Source organism: Schistocerca nitens, chromosome 12 (assembly GCF_023898315.1).
Source record: "Schistocerca nitens isolate TAMUIC-IGC-003100 chromosome 12, iqSchNite1.1, whole genome shotgun sequence".
Lineage (NCBI taxonomy): Eukaryota > Metazoa > Arthropoda > Insecta > Orthoptera > Acrididae > Schistocerca > Schistocerca nitens.
In genome coordinates, this window is record NC_064625.1 from 134,157,936 (window position 1) to 134,185,709 (window position 27,774).

Genomic DNA, 27,774 nt, shown 5'->3' on the forward strand with positions numbered 1-27,774 from the left:
TCGCCATTTGTAGGGTAATTTATTGTGGGGAAAAGGATTTGCAAAGGATCAGGGAAATATTATTTAAACGGGGTAAATTATTTTTTTAAGATTATTCCGGACTATATTATCGGACAAAGGAGGGGTTTTGGCTATCCAGTCACTGTAGATAATGAAGAAAAATTGAACAATAAGATTTCGATAACAATATGTCAGTATAAAAATATAAAATGTTTATATGTCTGTTCTTGAAATAATTTAATTATACCTCTTCAGCGTTCCAGTGGCACTTTGGTGTTTCCCTCCATTATTGCCGGTGGCCTTGCAGATCCTCAGAATCACCCAATCACAACGATGTTCTTTTAATGACTAGTAAATACGAGGGAAGTTCAATAAGTAATGCAACACATTTTTTTTCTGAAACAGGGGTTGTTTTATTCAGCATTGAAATACACCAGGTTATTCCCCAATCCTTTAGCTACACAACACTATTTTTCAACGTAATCTCCATTCAATGCTATGGCCTTACGCCACCTTGAAATGAGGACCTGTATGCCTGCACGGTACCATTCCACTGGTCGATGTCGGAGCCAACGTCGTACTGCATCAATAACTTCTTCATCATTCGCGTAGTGCGTCCCATGGATTGCGTCCTTCATTGGGCCAAACATATGGAAATCCGACGGTGCGAGATCGGGGCTGTAGGGTGCATGAGGAAGAACAGTCCACTGAAGTTTTGTGAGCTCCTCTCGGGTGCGAAGACTTGTGTGAGGTCTTGCGTTGTCATGAAGAAGGAGAAGTTCGTTCTGATTTTTGTGCCTACGAACACGCTGAAGTCGTTTCTTCAATTTCTGAAGAGTAGCACAATACACTTCAGAGTTGATCGTTTGACCATGGGGAAGGACATCGAACAGAATAACCCCTTCAGCGTCCCAGAAGACTGTAACCGTGACTTTACCGGCTGAGGGTATGGCTTTAAACTTTTTCTTGGTAGGGGAGTGGGTGTGGCGCCACTCCATTGATTGCCGTTTTGTTTCAGGTTCGCCTGTAACAATCTTTGACAAGAAATTGTCACCCTCAGCCACATGACGAGCAAGCAATTCCGCACAGATGGATCTCCTTTGCTCTTTATGGTGTTCGGTTAGACAACGAGGGACCCAGCGGGAACAAACCTTTGAATATCCCAACTGGTGAACAATTGTGACAGCACTACCAACAGAGATGTCAAGTTCAGCACTGAGTTGTTTGATGGTGATCCGTCGATCATCTCGAACGAGTGTGTTCGCACGCTCCGCCATTGCAGGAGTCACAGCTGTGCACGGCTGGCCCACACGCGGGAGATCAGACAGTCTTGCTTGACCTTGCGGCGATGAGGACACACGCTTTGCCCAACGACTCACCGTGCTTTTGTCCACTGCCAGATCACCGTAGACATTCTGCAAGCGCCTCTGAATATCTGAGATGCCCTGGTTTTCCGCCAAAAGAAACTCGATCACTGCCCGTTGTTTGCAACGCACATCCGTTACAGACGCCATTTTAACAGCTCCGTACAGCGCTGCCATCTGTCGGAAGTCAATGAAACTATACGAGACGAAGCGGGAATGTTTGAAAATATTCCACAACAAATTTCCGGTTTTTTCAACCAAAATTGGCCGAGAAAAAAAATGTTTTGCATTACTTATTGAACTGCCCTCGTATATATTCAAGCAACTGTTTAAAGCTGTCCTGAATAAATTTTCACACACAACGTTTATGTGCTACATTCACAAGGTAATAATACTTGGTGGGCGTAGACATATGTCTAGTCTCTTTAAGATGTGAACACAGACGGACAGACAGCTACTAACTAATTAGTGCGCGCCTGATTTCTCATTAATAATCATCCCTGGCCTCGCTATCTTTCATCGTTGTCACAGATAGTATCCCCATCTAGCGGTCAGAGAGCGCGTCTTTCAGGCAACTTAAAAATTACCGCCACAGCTTGCAACGCCCCGTATAGCGAGGGCGCGGAGGAATTCGAGCCGTTCCAGTGCCCCACACTAGGCACGTTGGAGGAAATAAGTCCTGACACTGAGGATCTCTGGTGGCGCTTCTCCTGCTGTCTGCAGTCATCGTGATCGACGCAGTCCTCGAAGGCAACGCCTTGTACGTATGTAACACTGTGATGCAGTAATGTGTGAAGGGTTGCCGATAGTTGTAGGCGAACATCGTGTATATCTTGTGCAGGATACGGTGGCCGATGCGCACTCACCAGTTTTCGTCCAAAGCCCTGGGCGAGTTCATTCGTTTCTTTGGAAGGGGAGGCCGACAAGTGTTGAGCACCTTTCGGCCGGTCAGCGATGATAGAATCGAGGCGCGCCCCCTGCAGTTTTTCGCAAATGATTTTACAAAAACTATTCGGTAAAAAAATTTAATTTTTGGTTTACTTACAGCTTTATATGTCAGGTTCATGATGATGCACCTATCGTTGCTTTAATGGTCATAGGTATTGTGATATTTACGTGAAAGTAAGACATTACGGAATTCGAAAAGCCGGCCGGAGTGGCCGTGCGGTTCTAGGCGCTACAGTCTGAAGCCGAGCGACCGCTACTTTCGCAGGTTCGAATCCTGCCTCGGGCATGGATGTGTGTGATGTCCTTGGGTTAATTAGGTTTAATTTGTTCTAAGTTCTAGGCGACTGATGACCTCAGAAGTTAAGTCGCATAGTGCTCCGAGCCATTTTTTTTGAAATTCGAAAAAGTCTGCAATGAAAAGCTGAGGTCGCTATGATTTTGTTTCTGGCGCATATTACATGGGTAGATGTATTATGAAACGTCTCCTTAGAAAAATTAATGAATTACTGTACTAGTAAACCCCTTACGTTATTTGATTTTCAAACAGCTGAGCGAAACTGAACGTACTCAGACATTTCGCTCTTTACTTATTCTGATCATCACTAAACGGACACACAATATTTTTAGCGCAACACAATCTGACTTTCAATAATCCCTACAAAAGAATGGCCCTGACTAACAATAACCTATACCTTTCATGAATCACTTACCTCACAAAAACCTTCGTTACTCGAACTACTGCAATACAGCGAGCGCCAGTACTGCCAGCTAAATAAAAGATTCTAACTACTGAAGGCACTAACTACTGATGGGCATAGTTAGCAAATGAAAGATTTTGATAGAGAACAATCAATGTATTTACCTTAATAATGTTCAAAAGTCATCATAAATATGTCAGTTCATGACATCCGGTCTTACAAATTTACTCTCTCTGAAGTAGACACGTCCAGATCGTCCGCTCTCAAAACTCCGCCATCTCTCTCCCCACATCCACCACTGCTGGCGGCTCACCTCCAAATGCGGAACGCTACGCGCTGTTCACATCCAACTGCCCAACACTACAATAGCGAATATTCCAAAAATGCCAACCAGCCGCAGACTGCACACAGCACAGCCAATGATTTTCACACAGAGCGCTACGTGATGTTACCAACATAAAAGCCTAAACAGCCTACTTACTATATCTACCTGTCACCAATCTTGAGAAAATTGATCTGATGCAGCACACTCATTTGCCGTCACGCCGCGCCAGCAATAAACCCAGAGCGAAATATTCATAACGGTTTCAGATATTGAAGTGAGGTTTTAACATATAGTATTTATGTAAAATTTCGTTACCTAGCATGTTATTCCAATAATTGCAGCTTTTTCGAGAAACGCTATGGGTTTTGGAACTACATACGTGAAGACATTACAAGTTCTTCTGTGTCGAGGATGTGCTTTTTCATAAGCTACTCACTTTGCTTTTCATCAGCTCCTCACTAAATAAAGTAATAAACCAATGTCTCAGAACTGTCTCACAATTGTGTCTGCACAACACGTTAATGAGGTGATACAGTGTAAACTCCTCTTATTTTGGCAACAGAAGCAAATTTTGACATGTAAACGAGAGAAAAGTGTAGGTTTTACTGAAAATTCGCTACTCATGTTGCTTCTCTGAAAGTTTCAAATGGTTAATAAGCTGTTGTTGTTGTTGTCTTCAGTTCTGAGATTGGCTTGATGCAGCTCTCCATACTACTCTATCCTCTGCAAGCTTCTTCATCTACCAGTACTTACTGCAACCTACATCCTTCTGAATCTGCTTAGTGTATTCATATCTTGGTCTCCCTCTACGATTTTTACCCTCCATGCTGCCCTCCAATGCTAAATTTGTGCTCCCTTGATGCCTTAGAACGTGTCCTACCAACTGGTCTTCTTGTCAAGTTGTGCCACAAACTCCTCTTCTCCGCAATTCTGTTCAATACCTCCTCATTAGTTATGTGATCTACCCATCTAATCTTCAGCATTCTTCTGTAGCACCACATTTCGAAAGCTTCTATTCTCTTCTTATCCAAACTCTTTATCGTCCATGTTTCACTTCCATACATGGCTACACTCCATACAAATACTTTCAGAAACGACTTCCTGACACTTAAACCTATAGATTAGATTAGATTAGATTAGATTAATACTAGTTCCATGGATCATGAATACGATATTTCGTAATGATGTGGAACGAGTCGAATTTTCCAATACATGATGTAATTAGGTTAATTTAACAACATACTTAAGTTAATATAACAACTTTATTTTATTGTGTTTTTTGTTTTTCTTTATTTTTAATTTTTAATTTTTATTTTTTTTTTATATTTTTTTGTTTTTTTTTCTTAATTTATATCTAAAAATTCCTCTATGGAGTAGAAGGAGTTGTCATTCAGAAATTCTTTTAATTTCTTCTTAAATACTTGTTGGTTGTCTGTCAGACTTTTGATACTATTTGGTAAGTGACCAAAGACTTTAGTGCCAGTATAATTCACCCCTTTCTGTGCCAAAGTTAGATTTAATCTTGAATAGTGAAGATCATCCTTTCTCCTAGTATTGTAGTTATGCACACTGCTATTACTTTTGAATTGGGTTTGGTTGTTAATAACAAATTTCATAAGAGAGTATATATACTGAGAAGCTACTGTGAATATCCCTAGATCCTTAAATAAATGTCTGCAGGATGATCTTGGGTGGACTCCAGCTATTATTCTGATTACACGCTTTTGTGCAATAAATACTTTATTCCTCAGTGATGAATTACCCCAAAATATGATGCCATATGAAAGCAATGAGTGAAAATAGGTGTAGTAAGCTATGTTAACAAATTTCTCTTCTTCAGAAACGCTTTCCTTGCCATTGCCAGTCTACATTTTATATCCTCTCTACTTCGAGCATCATCATTTATGTTGCTCCCCAAATAGCAAAACTCCTTTACTACTTTAAGTCTCTCATTTCCTAATCTACAGTAATTCCCTCAACTTAAATCACTCCATTTTTAGCTTAATTCTTTTTAGATAGTAACGAAAGCATAGGTGACAACAGATCATTTTGAATGGTCACCATCCAAGTGTGGGCTTGGACGGGCCCCCTGTAATATTTACAGAAAACGTGAGTGTAGGCTTCAGTTGAGAAAGGCACTTCCCCTCCAGCGCTCCGCATTTCCCCTCCAGCGCTCTGAGCGACCCCTCACCACTGCTGCTCTCCCCAAGATTCCCCAGCCGACTGCACATCTAGTGGCCAAGGCATTTTGCGCGCAGTATACATAGCAGCGAGTATTTGGCAATACCACGTGAGAGTAGCAGCGCCAGCCGTGCTGTAAGCTTCACCAAAGTCTGCACCCTCCACCTCCCCTTTATTGCCAGTTCTCGTGGTTCAGCACTCTGTCTTCAACTGTTCTCGACTTAAACTTATATAGCTGTAGGTCAATGCTTTCTCTATATGTCGTTCTGCGAACGGTTTTTTTTTCATGCCAGTAAAGACTGCCCAGTTAAGAGTACTTTGGTCTGTACTAATTTCAGAATATATCTCTTTGACTATTTTCAAAATCTTAAATATTTTCTTTATCAGTGATGTGATTACTGCTACCTTCCAAAAGAGAAAAAAGAAAAAAAAACGAAATACCGTACGGACAAGCTGTGATGACCCAACGGTAACGACCGACCGCCGTGTCATCCTAACCCCTCACAGGCAGTGGCAGTGATTTTGGATGTGGTAGCGCAAAGTCACATTCCCGCTGCAGAATTGCCTTCCGCAGCATCTTACTGTGAGCATGGTATAACACCCACGTATGTCTTAGCTTCCCACCGTGTCGCCGCCCGAGGTGGCCGAGCGGTTCTAGGCGCTACAGTCTGGAACCGCGCGACCGCTATGGTTGCAGGTTCGAATCCCGCCTTGGGCATGGATGCGTGTGATGTCCTTAGGTTAGTTAGGCTGAAGTAGTTCTAAGCTCTAGGAGACGCCATGTCATCAGGCCACAATTGTTCGTGATTTTTCTGAAGAACGTGCTGGTCGATTCGGGGGAATAATCTGGCAACCCATATCGCCCGACATGGATCCCATCGTACATTTATGGGACAAAATCGAGAAGCCTGTTTGTGCTCAAAATCATGCACTGCAGTTATGGACGTATGGTTCAAATGGCTCTGAGCTCTATGGGACTTCTGAAGTCATCAGTCCCCTAGAACTTAGAACTACTTAAACCTAACTAACCTAAGGACATCACACACATCCATTCCCGAGGCAGGATTCGGACCTACGACCGTAGCGGTCGCGCAGTTCCAGACGGTAGCGCCTAGAACCGGTCGACCATCCCGGCCGGATATGGACCTATGGTCCGTATTTTTGCAGGGCACTCCCGACTTGTGTGGTTCACAACTCGTCGAGTTGCCGCACTGTCCAGGCAGCAGGCCCGACACGATGTTAAAGAAATATCTAATGGCTTTTGTCACTCCAGTGAAAATATGAGAGTAGCATTGGGGACAAAAGGCTGGCTACCGGATGAATCAGGAATTAGAAATATTTTGGTGTTCTGACAATGTAGTCGCATGTAAACTAAACTAAAGTCCGCCCAAACAGGCCTTGGAAGGCTCAACGGGGCCGACCGACCGCCAGATTATCCTCAACCCACACGCGTCACCGGATGCGAATATGGAGAGACATGTGCTAGGCACACCGCTCTCCCGGCCGTATGTCAGTTTATGAGACCTTGTAATGGTACTTAAAATACGTAACCATTACTGCACCTCACCTCAACCTCTCGATACCAGCAATATTCTACTGTGTTTCTGTAAAATAGTTAACATATTTCTGTGACAACATTCAGATTTGATTTCATTAATGTAGAGGTACTTTGATACATCGATATGTTTATATTGCAATGATATTATTCTTATGTGTATTCTTTCTTTTGTCACTATGATCTTTGATGTACTTGTAACTCTGAATTTTGGGTGGAGAGTCAAGTCTTGGTCGTCATGTTGAAAAGCCGCAAATTGTAGTCAGTTTATGAAATGTGAACTTTAACAGTGAGGAAGATATTTTCAAGTATATTTTATATTGTGAAGTGATGTTGCAACGAAAGTAATAAAAAAGAAGTGTAACTTCAATTCGGAGTGCTGATTTCTTTTTACATCACCATTGTTCTAACTTGCAAAAGTTTAATCTTCAAGAATGGTTTATGAAACACATCTAAAAAACTTTTGAATATCGCAGAATATCACCTAGGCCTCTTTGCATCCGAGCTTGGAATCGTCACTACCTAGATTTTCGACGATTGAGCCATGAGTTCACAACGAGACCAGCATGGGAAACACGGAAAGATGAGTGCCTAGTTATTTCATGAAATGACTTTATTAACTGTACTCTAATGACACCTGCCACATAATATAACTTTGTTGTTGCCCGAAAGTGCAATATTTAGCAGCGTGAGCACCACTACAATCATTATTAATTTTTAACCTTTGTTGTGGTAGGGTTTTTAGAACCTTAGGTGTTACTTCTCAATCAAGTAGCTCCTCAGTTAAGTCGCATACTGCTCAGAGCCATTTGTACCATTTTTGAACCCTCCGTGTCAGCAGTCAGGCTGGAAGGGACAATACGAACTACTTGTTGGGTACACAATTGGTCACTTCCTATAAAAGGCTGGCTACTGGATGAATCAGGAATTAGAAACATTTTGGTGTACTGATAGTGTAGTCGCATGTAAATTAACTAAATTAAAGTCCGCCCGAACAGGTCTTGGAAGGCCCAACGGACCGACCGACCGCCGTGTCATCCTCAGCCCACATGCGACACCAGATGCGAATATGGAGGGTAATGTAGTTAGCACACTACTCTCCTGGCCGTGTGTCAGTTTACGAGACCTGAGCCGCTACTTCTCAATCAAGTTGCTCCTCATTTTAGTCCCATAGTGCTCAGAACCATTTGAACCATTTTTGAACCGTCCGTGTCTGCAGTCAGGCTTGAAGGGACAATACGAATCACTTGTTGGGTACGCAATTGGTCACTTCGTATTTGTTCTTAGCGGACAGTTAGTGGGCTGGTCTCTCATCGTCAGATATCGAACTGACAGGTGATGTCCGGCAGCTGTGTGTAGTGTACGGCGCTGATTTGTTATGTGGTTTGTTTACATGTGTGCCTGCAGGTGCGCGGTAGGGACCGCGTGGCTTTGGTTGAGCGCCTGACTCCGGCCGACGTGCAGTCACTGCCCGACAACGCAGCCACGCTGTCCGTCTTCACCCACCCACACACGGGGGGCGTGCTGGACGACCTGGTCGTCACCAAGACGGCCCTGGGCTACCTGCACCTCGTCTCCAACGCCGCGCGCCGCCACCATGACCAGCAGCTGCTCAGGGATGCCGAGGTAAACAATAGCCACAAAAAAACAAAAAAAACCACAACTGTCCACGTTTTGTTGCTGTTACCCACTGTGGTGTCACCGCCAGACACGACACTTGCTAGGTGGTAGCCTTTAAATCGGCTGCGGTCCGTTAGTATACGTCGGACCCGCGTGTCGCCACTATCAGTTATTGCAGACCGAGCGCCGCCACACGGCAGGTCTAGTCGAGAGAGACTCCCTAGCACTCGCCAGTTGCACAGCCGATTTTGCTAGCGATGGTTCACTGCCTACGTATGCTCTCATTTGCAGAGACGACAGTTTAGCATAGCCTTCAGCTACGTCATTTGCTACGACCTAGCAAGGCGATACACTACTGGCCATTAAAATTGCAGATGATAAACGGGTATTCATTGGACAAATATACTAGAACTGAAATGTGATTACATTTTCACGCATTTTGGGTGCACAGATCCTGAGACATCAATACCGAGAACAACCACCTCTGGCCGTAATAACGGCCTTGATACACCCGGGCATTGAGTCAAACAGAGCTTGGATGGCGTGTACAGGTACAGCTGCCCATGCAGCTTCAACACGATACCACAGTTCATCAAGAGTAGTGACTGGCGTATGGTGACGAGCTAGTTGCTCGGCCACCATTGTCCAGACGTTTTCAATTGGTGAGAGATCTGGAGAATGTGCTGCCCAGGGCAGCAGTCGAACATTTTCTGTATCCAGAAAGGCTCGTACAGGACCTGCAACATGCGGTCGTGCATTATCCTGCTGAAATGTACGGTTTCGCAGGGATCGAATGAAGGGTAGAGCCACGGGTCGTAACACATCTGAAATGTAACGTCCGCTGTTCAAAATGCCGTCAATGGGAACAAGAGGTGACCGAGACGTGTAACCATTGGCACCCCATACCATTATGCCGGGTGATAGACCAGCATGGCGATGACGAATACACGCTTCCAGTGTGCGTTCACCGCGATGTCGCCAACCACGGATGCGACCATCATGATGCTGTAAACCGAACCTGGATTCATCCGAAATAATGACGCTTTGCCATTCGTGCAGCCAGGTTCGTCGTCGAGTACACCATCGCAGGCGCTCCTGTCTGTGATGCAGCATCAAGGGTAACCGCAACCACGGTCTCCTAGCTGATAGTCCATCCTTCTGCAAACGTAGTCGAACTGTATGTGCAGATGGTTGTTGTCTTGCAAACGTCCCCATCTGTTGACTCAGGGATCGAGACGCGGCTGCACGATCCGTTACAGCCATACAGATAAGATGCCTGTGATCTCGACTGCTAGTGATACGAGGCCGTTGGGATCCAGCATGGCGTTCCGTATTACCCTCCTGAACCCACCGATTCCATATTCTGCTAACAGTCATTGGATGTCGACTAACGCGAGCAGCAATGTCGCGATACGATAAACCGCAATCGCGATAGGCTAAAATCCGACCTTTATCAAAGGCGGAAAAGTGATGGTACGCATTTCTCCTCCTTACACGAGGCATCACAACATCGTTTCACCAGGCAACGCCGGTGAACTGCTGTTTGTGTATGAGAAATCATTTGGAAACTTCCTCAAGTCAGAACGTTGTAGGCGTCGCCACCGGCGCCATCCTTGTGTGAATGCTCTGAAAAGCTAATCATTTGCATATCACAACATCTTCTTGCTGTCGGTTAAATTTCGCGTCCGTAGCACGTCACCTTCGTGGTATAGCAATTTTAATGGCCAGTAATGTAGTTACTATGAATGTATTCTGAACAGATAATATTGTGAATCATGTACTGTCAAGAGCGACGTTCATCATTAATGGATTAATGTTAAGTTTCAAACTAGCTACGTCCGCTTTCTGAATTCTAATTACTTGTCATGTTCCAGACCTCACGTCAGTATATTTCTTCCCTCCTCACGGCAGCCTCCGTGAGTTAATACGCGTGCATTTCGGCCTCCACTAGCAACACGGTATTGGCTCTTTTGCTAACACAACACCCACAAAGCATACCAGGACCAGGAGAAGAGCTGTACTTGAGAAACAACTCATTATTCACATTAATACGAGCGTTGGAACTTAAATAGTGGCAACTATTTATTTACATCTCGTACAAAGTAGATACGTGTTTCAAAGTTTTACAGACCTTCATAGTAGTCACTAGCATTGTGTATAACCCGTTGCCAGCGATGTGGAAGTCGTAGGATACTCTTAGCAGTGCCAGTTGTGTTGACAGTTCGAGCGGCGCGGTTTATTGCCCGACGAATTTGTAGCAGTTCTGAAGCGAATGCCGTGAAGTGTTTCCTTCAGTTTAGAAATCGAGTTGAATTTACGAGGGCTTGTCACGGGAGTACAGTAGGTGGCATAGCACTTAGCACGCCCATCAGTAAAACAAATCAGTAACAGCTTGCACTCTACGTGCTTGAGCATTGTCCTGCAATATTATGGTATATTGATAATTTTTACTTATGGACCGCTGACAGCAACTGAATAAAACACTATTTTAGTGCCATACGCGTTTCGCCCTTATTTTCTGGAAGGCATCATCAGTGGCAGGTTGCGTGGACAATTTCTTACATATTACGCTCCTGTTGCATTTTTGGTGTTGTTCTTCTTCTTATGAATGCCAATTTGCGGTTTTTTCTCCACATTCCACAGCACTGTGAACTGAACGCTTGTTTCAATGCAAAAGTGAAAAACATTGCATTGAAACAAGCGTTCAATTCATAGTGCTGTGGAATGGTCATCATATGATCATTCCATTTTAAATCACTCCTAATGCCTACTCCCAGATAATTTATGGAATCAACTGCTTCCAGTTGCTGACCTGCTATATTGTAGCTAAATGATAAAGGATCTTTCTTCCTATGTATTAGCAGCACATTACACTTGTCTACATTGAGATTCATTCCCTGCACTATGCGTCAATTCATTGCAGATCCTCCTGCATTTCAGTACAATTTTTCATTGTTACGACCTCTCGATATACCACCGCATCATCCGCAAAAAGCCTCAGTGAACTTCCGATGTTATCCACAAGGTCATTTATGTATATTGTGAATAGCAACGGTCCTACGACACTCCCCTGCGGCACACCTAAAATCACTCTTACTTCGGAAGACTTCTCTCCATTGAGAATGACATGGTGCGTTCTGTTATCTACGAACTTTTCAATCCAATCACACAACTGGTCTGATAGTCCATATGCTCTTACTTTGTTCATTAAACGACTGTGGGGAACTGTATCGAACGCCTTGCAGAAGTCAAGAAACACGGCATCTACCAGGGAACCCGTGTCTATGGCCCTCTGAGTCTCGTGGGCGAATAACGCGAGCTGGGTTTCACACGATCGTCTTTTCCGAAACCGATGCTGATTCCTACAGACTAGAGACTAGAAATCTAGTCTCCAGAAACGTCATTATACTCGAACATAATACGTGTTCCAAAATCCTACGACTGATCAACGTTAGAGATATAGGTCTATAGTTCTGCACATCTGTTCGACGTCCCTTCTTGAAAACGGGGATGACCTGTGCCCTTTTCCAATCCTTTGGAACGCTACGCTCTTCTAGAGACCTACGGTACACCACTGCTAGAAGGGGGGCAAGTTCCTACGCGTACTCTGTGTAAAATCGAACTGGTATCCCATCTGTCCGAGCGGTCTTTCCTCTTTTGAGTTATGATGGCGAACAACTCTCGTGGTTATCCCATAAACCCTGACTGCTAATTTGTATATAAGTCTGGTGACTCAATCTGTTGTGCTGCCATTTATAAACAGCATTCCAAAGGGTGTTTTCCAACAGACGAACATTTGCCCGCATCGCACTGTTGTTACCCAACATGCTCTGCAGAGTGTGGGGACATGTTGCCTTGACCTGGTTGATCACCATATCTGTCTCCATCGAGCACACTGGGGACATCAACGGACGACAACTCCAGCATCATCCACAAACAGCATTAACCGCAAGTTGATTCCGTATGTCTAGATTTCCGGAAAGCTTTTGACACCGTTCCTCACAAGCGACTTCTAATCAAGCTGCGGGCCAATGGGGTATCGTCTCAGTTGTGCGACTGGATTCGTGATTTCCTGTCAGGAAGGTCGCAGTTCGTAGTAATAGACGGCAAATCATCGAGTAAAACTGAAGTGATATCAGGTGTTCCCCAGGGAAGCGTACTGGGACCTCTGCTGTTCCTGATCTATATAAATGACCTGGGTGACAATCTGAGCAGTTCTCTTAGGTTGTTCGCAGATGATGCTGTAATTTACCGTCTAGTAAGGTCATCCGAAGACCAGTGTCAGTTGCAAAGCGATTTAGAAAAGATTGCTGTATGGTGTGGCAGGTGGCAGTTGACGCTAAATACGGAAAAGTGTGAGGTGATCCACATGAGTTCCAAAATAAATCCGTTGGAATTCGATTACTCGATGAATAGTACAATTCTCAAGGCTGTCAATTCAGCTAAGTACCTGGGTGTTAAAATTACGAACAACTTCAGTTGGAAAGACCACATAGATAATATTGTGGGGAAGGCGAGCCAAAGGTTGCGTTTCATTGGCAGGACACTTAGAAGATGCAACAAGTCCACTAAAGAGACAGCTTACACTACACTCGTTCGTCCTCTGTTAGAATATTGCTGCGCGGTGTGGGATCCTTACCAGGTGGGATTGACGGAGGAGATCGAAAGGGTGCAAAAAAGGGCAGCTCGTTTTGTATTATCACGTAATAAGGGAGAGAGTGTGGCAGATATGATACGCGAGTTGGGATGGAAGTCATTAAAGCAAAGACGTTTTTCGTCGCGGCGAGATCTATTTACGAAATTTCAGTCACCAACTTTCTCCTCCGAATGCGAAAATATTTTGTTGAGCCCAACCTACATGGGTAGGAATGATCATCAAAATAAAATAAGAGAAATCAGAGCTCGAATAGAAAGGCTTAGGTGTTCGTTATTCCCGCGCGTTGTTCGGAATGCTAGAGAGATAGTATGATTGTGGTTCGATGAACCCTGTGCCAAGCACTTAAATGTGAATTGCAGAGTAGTCATGTAGATGTAGATGTAGATCTGTACCGCCCAACGAAGTGCAACAGGCGTGGAACTCCATTCCACAAACTGACGTACAGTACTTTTACAACACAATGCATGCATGTTTGCATAACTGTTTCACACAGACTATCTGTAACTGTGGTGTCAGCTCGACAACTATCATCTGCGGAAGGTGATGTTTGGGGCCCTGACAGCACACTCACGGACATACTGCGTGAAGCAGTTATGTTGGCCACTTATGCAATGTTCATATGGATCATGATAACCCCTTCAGCATCAACTACGGCCTGAAGATGGCGCACTGCAGCGCCGGAACTGCCCGCTACACAATAAAGCAGATCATAAGGACTAGTCCAGTGAAACTGTCAGAAAAAAAAAGCCTGTACCTTGCAAAAGGTGGGGTTGTTGTTGTTGTGGTCTTCAGTCCTGAGACTGGTTTGATGCAGCTCTCCATGCTACTCTATCCTGTGCAAGCTTCTTCATCTCCCAGTACCTACTGCAACCTACATCCTTCTGAATCTGCTTAGTTTTGCTGTTGTTGATGTTCATCTTATATCCTCCTTTCAAGACACTGTGCATTCCATTCAACTGCTCTTCCAAGTCCTTTGCTGTCTCTGACAGAATTACAATGTCATCGACGAACCTCAAAGTTTTTACTTCTTCTCCATGAATTTTAATACCATCTTGGTCTCCCTCTACGATTTTTACCCTCCACGCTGCCCTCCAATGCTAAATTTGTGATCCCTTGATGCCTCAAAACATGTCCTACCAACCGATCCCTTCTTCTAGTCAAGTTGTGCCACAAACTCCTCTTCTCCCCAGTCCTATTCAATACCTCCTCATTAGTTACGTGATCTACCCACCTTATCTTCAGCATTCTTCTGTAGCACCACATTTCGAAAGCTTCTATTCTCTTCTTGTCCAAAGTAGTTATCGTCCATGTCTCACTTCCATACATGGCTACACTCCATACAAATATTTTCAGAAACGACTTCCTGACACCTAAATCTATACTCGATGTTAACAAATTTCTCTTCTTGAGAAACGCTTTCCTTGCCATTGCCAGTCTACATTTTATATCATCTCTACTTCGACCATCATCGGTTATTTTACTCCCTAAATAGCAAAACTCCTTTACTACTTTAAGTGTCTCATTTCCTAATCTAATTCCCTCAGCATCACCCGACTTAGTTTGACTACATTCCATTATCCTCGTTTTGCTTTTGTTGATGTTCATCTTATATCCTCCTTTCAAGACACTGTCCATTCCGTTCAACTGCTCATCCAAGTCCTTTGCTGTCTCTGACAGAATTACAATGTCATCGGCAAACCTCAAAGTTTTTACTTCTTCTCCATGAATTTTAATACCTACTCCGAATTTTTCTTTTGTTTCCTTTACTGCTTGCTCAATATACAGATTGAATAACATCAGGGAGAGGCTACAACCCTGTCTCACTCCTTTCCCAACCACTGCTTCCCTTTCATGCCCCTCGACTCTTATAACTGCCACCTGGTTTCTGTACAAATTGTAAATAGTCTTTCGCTCCCTGTATTTTACTCTAGCCACCTTCAGAATTTGAAAGAGAGTATTCGACTCAACATTGTCAAAAGCTTTCTCTAAGTCTACAAATGCTAGAAACGTAGGTTTGCCTTTTCTTAATCTTTGTTCCAAGATAAGTCGTAAGGTCAGTATTGCCTCACGTGTTCCAACATTTCTACGGAATCCAAACTGATCTTCCCCGAGGTCGGCTTCTACCAGTTTTTCGATTCGTCTGTAAAGAATTTGCGTTAGTATTTTGCAGCTGTGACTTATTAAACTGATAGTTCGGTAATTTTCACATCTGTCAACACCTGCTTTCTTTGGGATTGGAATTATTATATTCTTCTTGAAGTCTGAGGGTATTTCGCCTGTCTCATACATCGTGCTCACCAGATGGTAGAGTTTTGTCATGACTGGCTCTCCCGAGGCCATCAGTAGTTCTAATGGAATGTTGTCTACTCCCGGGGCCTTGTTTCGACTCAGGTCGTTCAGTGCTTAATTTTTTAACTCGTTCATATTGTTGGAAAGGTTAGAAAACCAAGTTTTACGAAGAAAATTTCTCTTGGGAAAACTTTCTGCAGTCAAAGAACTTCGAAAATTTCGGACTTTTTTCAGTTTTTTCAAAATATCTCAGTTTCATTTGGTCCTATTGCTTTGACGTCTATTTTCTTTTTTAAAGGGCACAAAATTCTCTACAAATTTAATTCTTACCATTTTTTTCTACTCCCAGTATCTAAGGCGCTACAGCGCGTCAAAAAATACCAATTTTTCAAATTTTAAGCATAGTGGCAAGATGCCTTATTTTTGAACACTGTTTTTTCAGTTTTTGTTTGTGTAGTATAAATACAGTGTACATCATGTTATATGTTGGAATTTACCACCTCACTTTCAGGTATTCAATTTCTCTGTATGCAACATGAGGATTTCTGGGCACCCAACTATTGTGATTCTTACATCACTACCTGAAGTTCACTATGGGCCACCTCAGCCCTGGTATTTGTAAAACTATAAATATAAAAATACATCATTAAGAGACATAGACACACACACACACACACACACACACACATAAAATAAATTGTCTCAGGAAACTGAACTATTATTAGCTGCAATAGGCAACCTAATTAGTAACATCAGAACAGCATGTAGATGCAAGAATTTGTCGCATCGAACGAGATGGCATAGACTTTCGTAAGCTGCGTGATTGGTTTTCAGTGCACCCTCCCTTCCCTGAAAGTGATTTTATAATGTCTATCAGCAGTTGTGTTGTCGGAACGGAGGATGTTAGTTGTCATATGTGTCACGAAGAGAGGGAAAAAGGCATGAAAAAATAGTTGGTGACAATTTTCAGGATGTAAAGTTCCGTAGAAAAGATAAAGTTGTGACTCTCGTTTCTGCGTTCAATTCTGTAAAAGCTGGGAACACTAAAATTACTCCTGTTTATCCTTTAACTCTTTTCCAAAGGATTTGTTTAATGAAACAAAGTGAAGAAGAGCTAAAAGCCTTTCTGAAATATGAACTTGCTCCTTACCCAATGCCCCTATTCTCAGAAAAAGGCATGCGAAAAGGAACAAAATCTTCATTCTACAATGCCTTCGTTTCAGTGGAAGATACGAAGTCAGGTGGACCGAGTAAATTTTTTGTCATTGGTGGAGGGTACCTTATCCACAAAGTGAGTTGGACTCGAAATGTTTACTTCTAGTCAATATCCCAAAGCTATGTTTCTTACCTGCAGCGTCGTTTTGGATCTCAATTTGCCATTGTATTTGATGGGTATCGATGTGAGGGAGACAGATGTAGCACAAAGAGTGCTGAGAGGATTCGTAGGTCCAAAAAACATTCTTCGGTTGACGTTGTGGCTGAATCAGAGATGGTGAACCAAGTCCCTCAGGACACGTTCTTGTACAACGAACGAAACAAGATGCGTTTGATCACACTTCTTAAAAAGGAATTTCTGGAGTGTAGCATTGAAGTGCACCAGGCACAAGAAGATGTTGACGTTATGATTGTAACATCTGGCATTTCAAGAACCAAAGATTTTGGAAGTGTTGTCACTGTAGGAGAAGATGTTGACCTTGTGCTCACGACCGATTTGGGACAAGGCATTGAAAACTTATTTTTCTTAAAGCCAGGAAGAGGAAATGCAGAAGACAAGTGGTTTTTCACTGCATCTTACAAGTTTGACAGTGAATATATTCTGTTCTCTCACGCCTTTAGCGGATGTGATACAACATCCGCTTTTTTTGGTCAGGGAAAAATTAAGTGCTGCAATATTGTTGCGAAAACTGAAGACATAGCCTCAGCGCTTTGCACGTTCAATAAGCCACATGCTACCCGTGAAGAAATAATAACAGCAGGAGAACAGGTTACTATCGCATTGTATAGTGGAGGTGTCAGCAGTTCCCACACACCAGACCATTTGCGGTACCAGCTATTCGCCCAGTCTACCACAAAAAGCAAACTGCATCTTGCACGGTTGCCACCTGCACAAGATGCTGCACAACATCATTCGTTGCGGACTTACCAACAAGTCCAAAGTTGGATGGGAAACTGGGAACCTGCTGAGAAATGGGACTGGAATCACAGTGACCACGGTCCAATACCCGTTATAATGAGCCAAGATCCAGCACCTGAAGCACTTCTTCACATTGTTCCGTGCTCATGCAAGCGGAACTGTGGCGGAGCGTGCTCCTGCAAAAAAGCGGGTTTGAAATGTTCTTCAATTTGCAAGAAATGTATTGGGGTCAACTGTGAAAACGTGCCAAAATTTTTATAAGAAGACAGTGAAGAAGATGTTATGGAGGATGTTGAGGAAACCGCTGACGAAATCAACGAACTTGTTGACGCTGATTCTCTGTTTAAAGAAGAGGTCAATCTGGGATCAACTCTATGTACAGACCCTGAATCCGTAAATCAAGGTATTTCTGGTGACACTGAGGAACCTGGCCCATCAAAACGTTGGAAGTGATGTTCATATCTGTCTCAAGTGTGCAAAAGTGCGATATTACAAGTATTACACACCCAGAACTGTCCACATTTTTTAGTAACTGACAATTCATTTTAATTGTAATAAAGCTACTTGTTTTTAATGTCAACTGTGTGGCTTTTATACACAAGAATAATTACCTGCCTAATTTGGTTGCCTATTGCAGCTAATAATAGTTCAGTTTCCTGAGACAATTTATTTTGTGTGTGTATGTGTGTGTGTGTGAGTGTGTGTGTCTATGTCTCTTAATGATGTATTTTTATATTTATAGTTTTACAAATACCAGGGCTGAGGTGGCCCATAGTGAACTTCAGGTAGTGATGTAAGAATCACAATAGTTGGGTGCCCAGCAATCCTCATATGCATACGGAGAAATTGAATACCTGAAAGTGAGGTGGTAAATTCCAACACATAACATGATGTATAATGTATTTATACTACACAAACAAAAACTGTGTTCAAAAATAAGGTATCTCGCCACTATGCTCAAAATTTGAAAAATTGGTATTTTTTGACGCGCTGTAGCACCTTAGATACTGGGAGTAGAAAAAAAATGGTAACAATCAAATTTGTAGCGAATTCTGTGCTCTTTAAAAACGGAAATAGACGTCAAAGCGATAGTAGCAAATGAAACTGAGATATTTTGAAAGAACTGAAAAAAGTGCGAAATTTTCGAAGTTTTTTGACTGCAGAAAGTTTTCCCAAGAGAAATTTTGTTGGCAAAACTCGGTTTTCTAATCTTTCCAACCATATGAACGAGTTGAAAAAATAAACTCTTCTACCCCACCTTTTGCAAGGTATATCTGCTATTTGACTGGACTAGACAGCTGTAGGCGTTTCATTTTCTCACAATAGTGCACGGCCGTGATCCCCAAGACCTCGAGTCAAAAGGACGGACATATAAATACTCGTATTGCGATCATGACAAGTGTTTTCCGATTTAAATTGCGTTTTGTGAAAAATTTTGAAAAGGGCTTTATGATTCGAGCACCTGTTAGGACGAAATTTGTGTGTGTGTATGTACCATATGGGTGTGGAGGTGAGTATGCGCTCGACGAAATTGCCGCGTCATCGCCCACTTCATGAACGTTACAGAGTGGCTTTTTTTCACCATTTTTTATTCTTTTTCTCCGGGCAGAAGCGCTCGGCTATCGCACTGCGGGGAATAAATTTCGCCTTCATTAAAGCGGCGGACCCGCCGACAAATTTATCTGCGCGGGAGATTTAGGCCCCTGCCTGGGTTAACACCTGCGCTCTCCATTGGCTGCCGTATCCCCTCCTCTCCCCTCTCTCCTCCTGGACAGACAAACGGCGGACGCTGACGGCCACAAAAGGCCCCATAATTCTCCGCGCGAGATTACCGTGCGGCCTGCGTAACGCGTCCACCCACCTCCTAGTTCTGCTCTTCCCGATGGAGAGCGCTGTGAATAGAGAAATCGCATCACGTCACGGTCTCCAAAGGAAAAAAAAAAGTGGCAGCTTATTTGGGTAGATACAGAGCCTGCAAACATTAATTGCTGTTGGGCCGTTGCCTAATTAAGTGAGGGCTTTACAGAGGGTCCAAACGAAGGAAGTACGCCTATGACCACTAAATCTGTGACGCAGTAACAGCGAAATACGTCAAACCGTTGGGCAGTTTACTGCTTGCTTGGATGTGCAAAAATTTCAGCACAGCCCCTTGTTGGATAGCTAACACAGAGATGATTTATTGATCTTATGAAACTATATTTTTCTGGAGACACATGGGTTTCAACATACGGCGGCGCAGTTCTTTCCGTCCCTTTACGACGGACCTGCACCTACCTGTGAACATTGTCTCAGCAGATCATCAGTAGGAAAGCCGAATGAAACCTACTGTACTTCGACGTGAACCAGGCTGCAATTAAAGTCACTAATCTAAGTTTCGGGAGAAACACGAAATGAAAGGTTGGAAATTTTGTCCTCAATTAATATATCCGAAACTTAGGTGAACAAGTATCACTGCCAAGCCCGTGCTAGTCTTAACTCAGTCACTCACAATCCCTTTCACTCACGTTAGCAAGTTTATGGTGTTGCATTTCCCGAAAACTTAATAGCTACAAAAATACGTCTTGTTTTTGCTCGCCAAATATTAAGTCTGTCGGTGCCAAATGCACTCACAGTTTTTAGCCACCGACCTGCTCAGTACGCCACACGGAATATATGTCTTTTCTCGTCACCAAATTCACTTAAAAATTCCGAAATTCCTACACACTAATCGGAATAATTACGCCGTCACTTTCCAACACTTTTGATGTATGAAACACTGCTAGATGCGGCAACTTATCATTTCCATCGGAACTACTACTACACACGTCCGAACTGGTTCATGGCTAGGCTCCGACTCCTCTCTAGAATACTCAAAGTCTTCTCTACAAGCAGAGAAAGGCGCGCGAAGAATATTGCTTTACCATTGGTCAGTTTACCCAACAGCCAATAGCAAAACAACACTCTCCCGCGCCAGTCCGCGCTTTTCATCAATAACCAATGGCAAAATAGTAAACCTCACGACTGCACTTTTTACCGAAGTAATTATCTAATATGCTGAAGTTTTGCTTATGCATGAAGTTATTTACTATTGTTATTTATACCTATGCATAATGTTATTTACTTTTGTTATTTATACCCGCATTAACTTTCCCTTTACCATAAACTTACTTTACACAACTATTCTACAAAAATCCCCTTTGTCCCTACCCATACTTCTTCGAAATGTTCCCACACTAAATCCCACTACATAATTCGTTAAATAATTATCTTCATATTAACCTTAAACCACACTCACGCATCATTCATACTGCTAAAACACATTTATAACATTTTACATACACAAAAAGAAGTAATAAGACTTTATGAAAATACTAGAACAGTTTATGAAAAACATTCTATTACTTTAGTGCACTCTAGTGGGCACAATCGAAACTAAATCACAGTTCCCTATCCAATACTGTCCTCTGTCGGCTGATACATAAACTACCTGCGCATCCAGCCTCACGTCACCATCTGTCGCTATCCAGCTCTGAGACACATCTCCCACTTAACCGCCTCCAAGGCAGGATCGTTATACGGCGCTACGCCTCAAACATTCATATACGATAAGGACAGAAGCTAAAGGTACGAATCAAAATTTGTGCCTGAATCTTTCAGATGTAGAAACTCACCTACCAACTTCTGTTTACGTTGCACAACTCTTTGTTGATATTACGATTTTTCCCCAGTCAATGTAGCTTTGGTCCCAGTACTAATCTATGTGGGTGATTTGATGTTATCATCTCGGTGTAGTACATTTTCACATCTAGAACTGCAGACATGTGCAATGGCTGGCTAACATAATCATATGGTTGAACTCCACAGAGCATTTCCTGGACCCTCTGATGGTGCCTGAGGGCCCAGTATATATAACCCATTCCTTCCTTATTGTCTGTCTTTTAAAAGATCTGCCCAATGTTTAACATCACACAGTACAAAGCGAAATATTTTTGGTCCTAGTGCTAACCCATGAGGGTCAGCTGCTGTTATGTCTTCCTGTGTTACATTTTGCCTGCTATTAATGCAGATACATGAACATGTGTGAGTAAGAGAGGCGTACAGTGACAGGCAGAGCTGTGTGCAGCGATCCTGGACACGGAGATGCACTTCCTGGAGTCCTCGGAGGTGTTGCTGCTGGCACTACAGGGCCCAGTATATATAAGACCTAATTCATTTCTTATCATATAAATGATTGTCTCCCATCATTTCTTCCCAATGTTTGATGTTGTCCAATATGCAGTGAAAGTATATTTGGTGCAAGAACTAATCCCTGTGGATCAACTGCTTTGGTGTAGCCCTGTGGTTCATTCTACCTCCTACTGTTGCAAACATGTGAGTGAGAGAGGCCTGCAGTTGCAGGCAGAGATGGAACGGTTAGCCTGGATGTGGAGGTCCCCTTCCTGCTGGCAATATATATATATATATATATATATATATATATATATATATATATATCATCATTTTCACATCTAGAACTGCAGACATGTGCAATGGCTGGCTAACATAATCATATGGTTGAACTCCACATATATATATATATATATATATATATATATATATATATATATATATATATATATATATCATCATTTTCACATCTAGAACTGCAGACATGTGCAATGGCTGGCTAACATAATCATATGGTTGAACTCCACAGAGCATTTCCTGGACCCTCTGATGGTGCCTGAGGGCCCAGTATATATAACCCATTCCTTCCTTATTGTCTGTCTTTTAAAAGATCTGCCCAATGTTTAACATCACACAGTACAAAGCGAAATATTTTTGGTCCTAGTGCTAACCCATGAGGGTCAGCTGCTGTTATGTCTTCCTGTGTTACATTTTGCCTTCTATTAATGCAGATACATGAACATGTGTGAGTAAGAGAGGCGTACAGTGACAGGCAGAGCTGTGTGCAGCGATCCTGGACACGGAGATGCACTTCCTGGAGTCCTTGGAGGTGTTGTTGCTGGCACTACAGGGCCTATATATATATATATATATATATATATATATATATATATATATAGGGTGGTCCATTCATCGTGACCAGGCCAAATACCTCACGAAATAAGCATCAAACGAAAAAACTACAGAGAACGAAGCTCGTCTAGCTTGAAGGGGGAAAGCAGATGGCGCTATGGTTGGCCCGCTAGATAGCGCTGCCATAAGTCAAACGGATATCAACTGCGTTTTTTAAAATAGAAACCCCCATTTTTTATTACATATTGGTGTAGTACGAAAAAAAATATGAATGTTTTAGTTGGACCACTTTTTTCGCTTTGTGATAGATGGCGCTGTAATAGCTACAAACATATGGCTCACAATTTTAGACGAACAGTTGGTAACAGGTAGGTTTTTTAAATTGAAATACAGAACATAGGTATGTTTGAACATTTTATTTCGGTTGTTCCAATGTGATACATGTACCTTTGTGAACTTATGATTTCTGAGAACACATGCTGTTACTGCGTGATTACCTGTAAATACCACATTAATGCAATAAATGCTCAAAATGATGTCCGTAAACCTCAGTGCGTTTGGCAATACGAGTAACGTCATTCCTCTCAACAGCGAGTAGTTCGCCTTCCGTAATGTTCGCACATACATTAACAATGCGTTGACGCATGTTTTCAGGCGTTGTTGGTGGGTCACGATAGCAAATATCCTTCAACTTTCCCCACAGAAAGAAATCCTGGGACGTCAGATTCGGTGAACGTGCGGGCCACGGTATGGTGCTTCGACGACCAATCCACCTGTCATGAAATATGCTATTCAATATCGTTTCAACCGCACGCGAGCTATGTGCCGGACATCCATCATGTTGGAAGTACATCGCCATTCTGTCATGCAGTGAAACATCTTCTAGTAACATCGGTAGAACATTACGTAGGAAATCACCATACATTCCACCATTTAGATTGCCATCGATAAAATGGGGGCGAATTATCCTTCCTCCCATAATATCGCACTACACATTAACCCGCCAAGGTCGCTGATGTTTCACTTGTCGTAGCCATCGTGGATTTTCCGTTGCCCAATAGTGCAAAAATGTTCAAATGTGTGTGAAATCTTATGGGACTTAACTGTTAAGGTCATCACCCCTCGGGGTCAGGGATTTTCTCTGCCTCGTGATGACTGGGTGTTGTGTGATGTCCTTAGGTTAGTTAGGTTTAAGTAGTTCTAAGTCCTAGGGGACTGATGACCATAGATGTTAAGCCCCATAGTGCTGAGAGCCATTTTTTTCATCAGCCCCTAAGCTTACACACTACTTAACCTAAATTATCCTAAGGACAAACACACACACCCATGCCTCAGGGAGGACTCGAACCTCCGCCGGGAAAAGCCGCACAGGCCATGACTGCAGCGCCTAAGACCACTCGGATAATCCCGCGCGGCCAATAGTGCATATTATGCCGGTTTACGTTACCGCTTTTGGTGAATGACGTTTCGTCGCTAAATAGAAAGCGTGGAAAAAATCAGTCATCTTGTAATTTGCCTTGTGGCCAGTGGCAGAACTGTACACGACGTTCAAAGTCGTCGCCATCCAATTCCTGGAGCATAGAAATATCGTACGGGTGCAATCGATGTTGATGTATCATTCTCAACACCGACGTTTTTGAGATTCCCGATCCTCGCACAATTTTTCTGCTACTGATGTGCGGATTAGCCGCAACAGCAGCTAAAACACCTACCTGGGCATTGTCATTTGTTGCAGGTCGTGGTTGACGTTTCACATGTGGCTGAACACTTCCTGTTTCCTTCAGTAACGTAACTATCCGGCGAACGGTCCGGACACTTGGATGATGTCGTCCAGGATACCGAACAGCATACGTAGCACAAGCCCGTTGGGCATTTTGATCACAATAGCCATCCGCAAATCGTAAACGGTCCATTTTAACACGGGTAATGAATCTCGAAGCAAATACCGCCCGGACTTGCGGAATGTCACGTGATACCACGTACTTATACGTTTGTAACTATTACAGCGGCATCTACCACAAAGCGAAAAAAGTGGTCCAGCTAAAACATTCATAGAATTGGAAGGAAAATTAGTTTTACGGTGTTTTATAACGAACGTTATACTTCTAACTTCCCACGCCAGATGGTGGGTACTATGTTTTTTAAAAACTGTGTTATACCTCATTTCATGTTATTCATATATTATTCTTTTTCCTTTTCTTTTTCTCTTTTAATTGTTCTGCACTTTGACAACTTATTATCGATCTGTTTTATGTTTTTGTAAGTTGTTTTTTTTTTAAAAAACATCACGCCAGTCTATTTTAGATGTTTCCTTCCCCCTTCGTCTGCTATTTCTTTTACGTACATTTTAAATCTGGATTACCTCATGAGTCACGAATGCACAAGAGGTATTTTGTGTTAATATCTTGCAAAACCAGTAATATTAAGTCTTCACGTGACACGTCACATAGACGGCGTTCCAAGCCCTGTCACACCGAGGTCTGCTGTACAGGTGCATGTAAACAGCGGCCTCAGTTTATGTGATCGCTCTAAGCTTGTGGTTATGTAAAGCTGTGAGTACCGGACGTGAATCGTGCTTCGGTAGCTCAGATGGTAGAGCACTTGCCCGCGAAAGGCAAAGGTCCCGAGTTCGAGTCTCGGTCGGGCACACAGTTTTAATCTGCCAGGAAGTTTCATATCAGCGCACACTCTGCTGCAGAGTGAAAATCTCATTCTTGTGGTTATAGCATGATACCAGTGCCTACCAATTTTAATTGTATATTACAGGTATGTTCCCACCAACTGTTATATTCATACGCAGGTGTAGATGTGATTTTCGGTTTTATACTCTCTGACCGTTATGTGAAAATTTTTAACTTCTAGCACTGAGGATGGTCACTAAGTGACCGAAAATCGATTTTGCTGGCAATAAAACAACAAAATACGGCCAATGCTGAATTTTCTTCTAATTCTATCCACTATTTGGTCGTGGTGCACACAACACGCCATGGAGTCGCCAATGAATGAAACATTCATATTTCTTTACGTACTACACGATTATGTAATAAAAAATGAGGGGGGGGGGGTCCTATTTACAAAAACGCAGTTGATTTCCGTTTGACCTATGGCAGCGCCATCTAGCAGGCCAACCACAGGGCCATCTGGTTTCCACCTACAAGCTAGGCGAGTTTCTTTCTTTGTAGTTTTTCCGTTTGACGCTTATTTGTGAGGTATTTGGCCCGGCCACGATGAATGGAGCACCCCATATTTGAGATCCAATTGTTCCTTATCATCTGAATGGTTGTCTCCCACTAGTTCTCCCAATGTTCCACATCGCCCAGTAGTTTTGGTCCGAGTACTAACCCTTGTGGGTCACCTGCCGTTTTGGCTCCCTGTAGTACATTTTACCTCCTACAGTTGAAGACATGTGACATGTGTGAGTGAGAGAGGTACGGGGTTGCAGGCGGAGCTGCGCGTGGGTGGTCTGGACGCGGAGGTATGGTTCCTGTAACCCTCGTAGATGTCACTGCTGGCTCTGCCTGTTTCCTTAAATAACGTAACTATCTGGCAGACGGTCCGGGCACTTGGATGATGTCGTCCAGGATACTGAGCAGCATACATACCACACACCCATTGGGTATTTTGATCACAATAGCCATAAATCAACATGATATCGACCTTTTCCGCAATTGGTAAACGGTCCATTTTAACACGGGTCATGTATCAGTGGCGGAATGTTACTTGATACCATGTACTTATACGTTTGTGTTTATTACAGCGCCATCTATCACAAAGCGAAAAGAGTGGTCCAACTAAAACAGTCACATTTCGTTATGTACTACACGAATATGTAATAAAAAATGAGGGTTCCTATTTACAAAAACGCAGTTGATATCCGTTTGAACTATGGCAGCGCTATCTAGTAGGCAAAGCAGAGGGCCATCTGGTTTCCCCCTACAAGCTAGACGAATTTCTTTCTTTGTAGTTTCTCCGTTTGACGCTTATTTGTGAGGTATTTGGCCTGGCCACGATCAGTGGACCACCTTGTATATGAGACCCAATTGTTCCTTATCATCTGAATGGTTCTCTCCCACTAGTTCTCCCAATGTTCCACATCACCCAGTAGTTTTGGTCTGAGTACTAACCCTTGTGGGTCACCTGCCGTTTTGGCTCCCTGTAGTACATTTTACCTCCTGCAGTTGCAGACATGTGACACGTGTGAGTGAGGGATGTACGCGGTTGCAGGCGGAGCTGCGCGCAGCAGGTCTGGACGTGGAAGTGCGCTTCCTGGAGCCTTCGGAGATGTCGCTGCTGGCGCTGCAGGGCCCGGAGTCGGCGGCGGCGCTGCAGCCCTGTGTGGACGTGGACCTGTCGGCGCTGGGGTTCATGCGCTCCACGCTGGCCACGGTGTGTGGCGTGCCTCGAGTCAGGGTGACTCGCTGCGGCTACACGGGAGAGGACGGCTTCGAGCTCTCCGTGCCCTCCGCCTCTGCCACCCAGGTGGCCCAGAAGCTGCTCGCATCCAGGAAGGTCCCCGTCAGGCCGGCGGGGCTCGGCGCCAGGGATTCGCTCAGGTACTCATCCGCGCACTGTCAACACCCGTGCGGCCTAACGCACGGCTTTCCGTGCGGGAAGGAGCGCCTGGTCCCCAGCACGAATCTGCACGGCGGATTTGTGTCGAGGACCGGTGAACCGGCCAGTCTGTTGATGGCTTTTAGGCGGTTTCCCATCTGCCTCGGCGAATGCGGGCTGGTTCCCCTTATTCCTCCTCGGCTACACTATGTCGACGACTGCTGCGCAAACAAGTTCTCCACCATTACTCTACCACGCAAACATAGGGGTTATACTCGTCTGGTGTGAGACGTTCCCTGGGGGGTCCACCGGGGGCCGAACCGCACAATAACCCTGGGTTCGGTGTGGAGCGGCAGAGGCGTGAAGTGGACTGTGGTAGTCGTGGTGGGGTTGTGGACCACTGCGGCTGCGGCGGGGACGGAGCCTCTCCGTCGTTTCTAGGTCTCCGGTTAAC

The 27,774-nt window shown here is 43.6% G+C and overlaps 1 protein-coding gene across 1 annotated transcript in view; it reads left to right on the forward strand.

The window, feature by feature from the left end:
- LOC126215244 (aminomethyltransferase, mitochondrial) overlaps positions 1–27,774 on the forward strand; it is a 196,300-nt gene that overhangs the window by 134,878 nt on the left and 33,648 nt on the right. The window contains exons 3-4 of the mRNA XM_049941911.1: positions 8,479–8,697; positions 26,994–27,322. Of these exons, the coding sequence (XP_049797868.1) occupies positions 8,479–8,697; positions 26,994–27,322 (548 nt within the window). The remainder of the gene's footprint in view (positions 1–8,478; positions 8,698–26,993; positions 27,323–27,774) is intronic.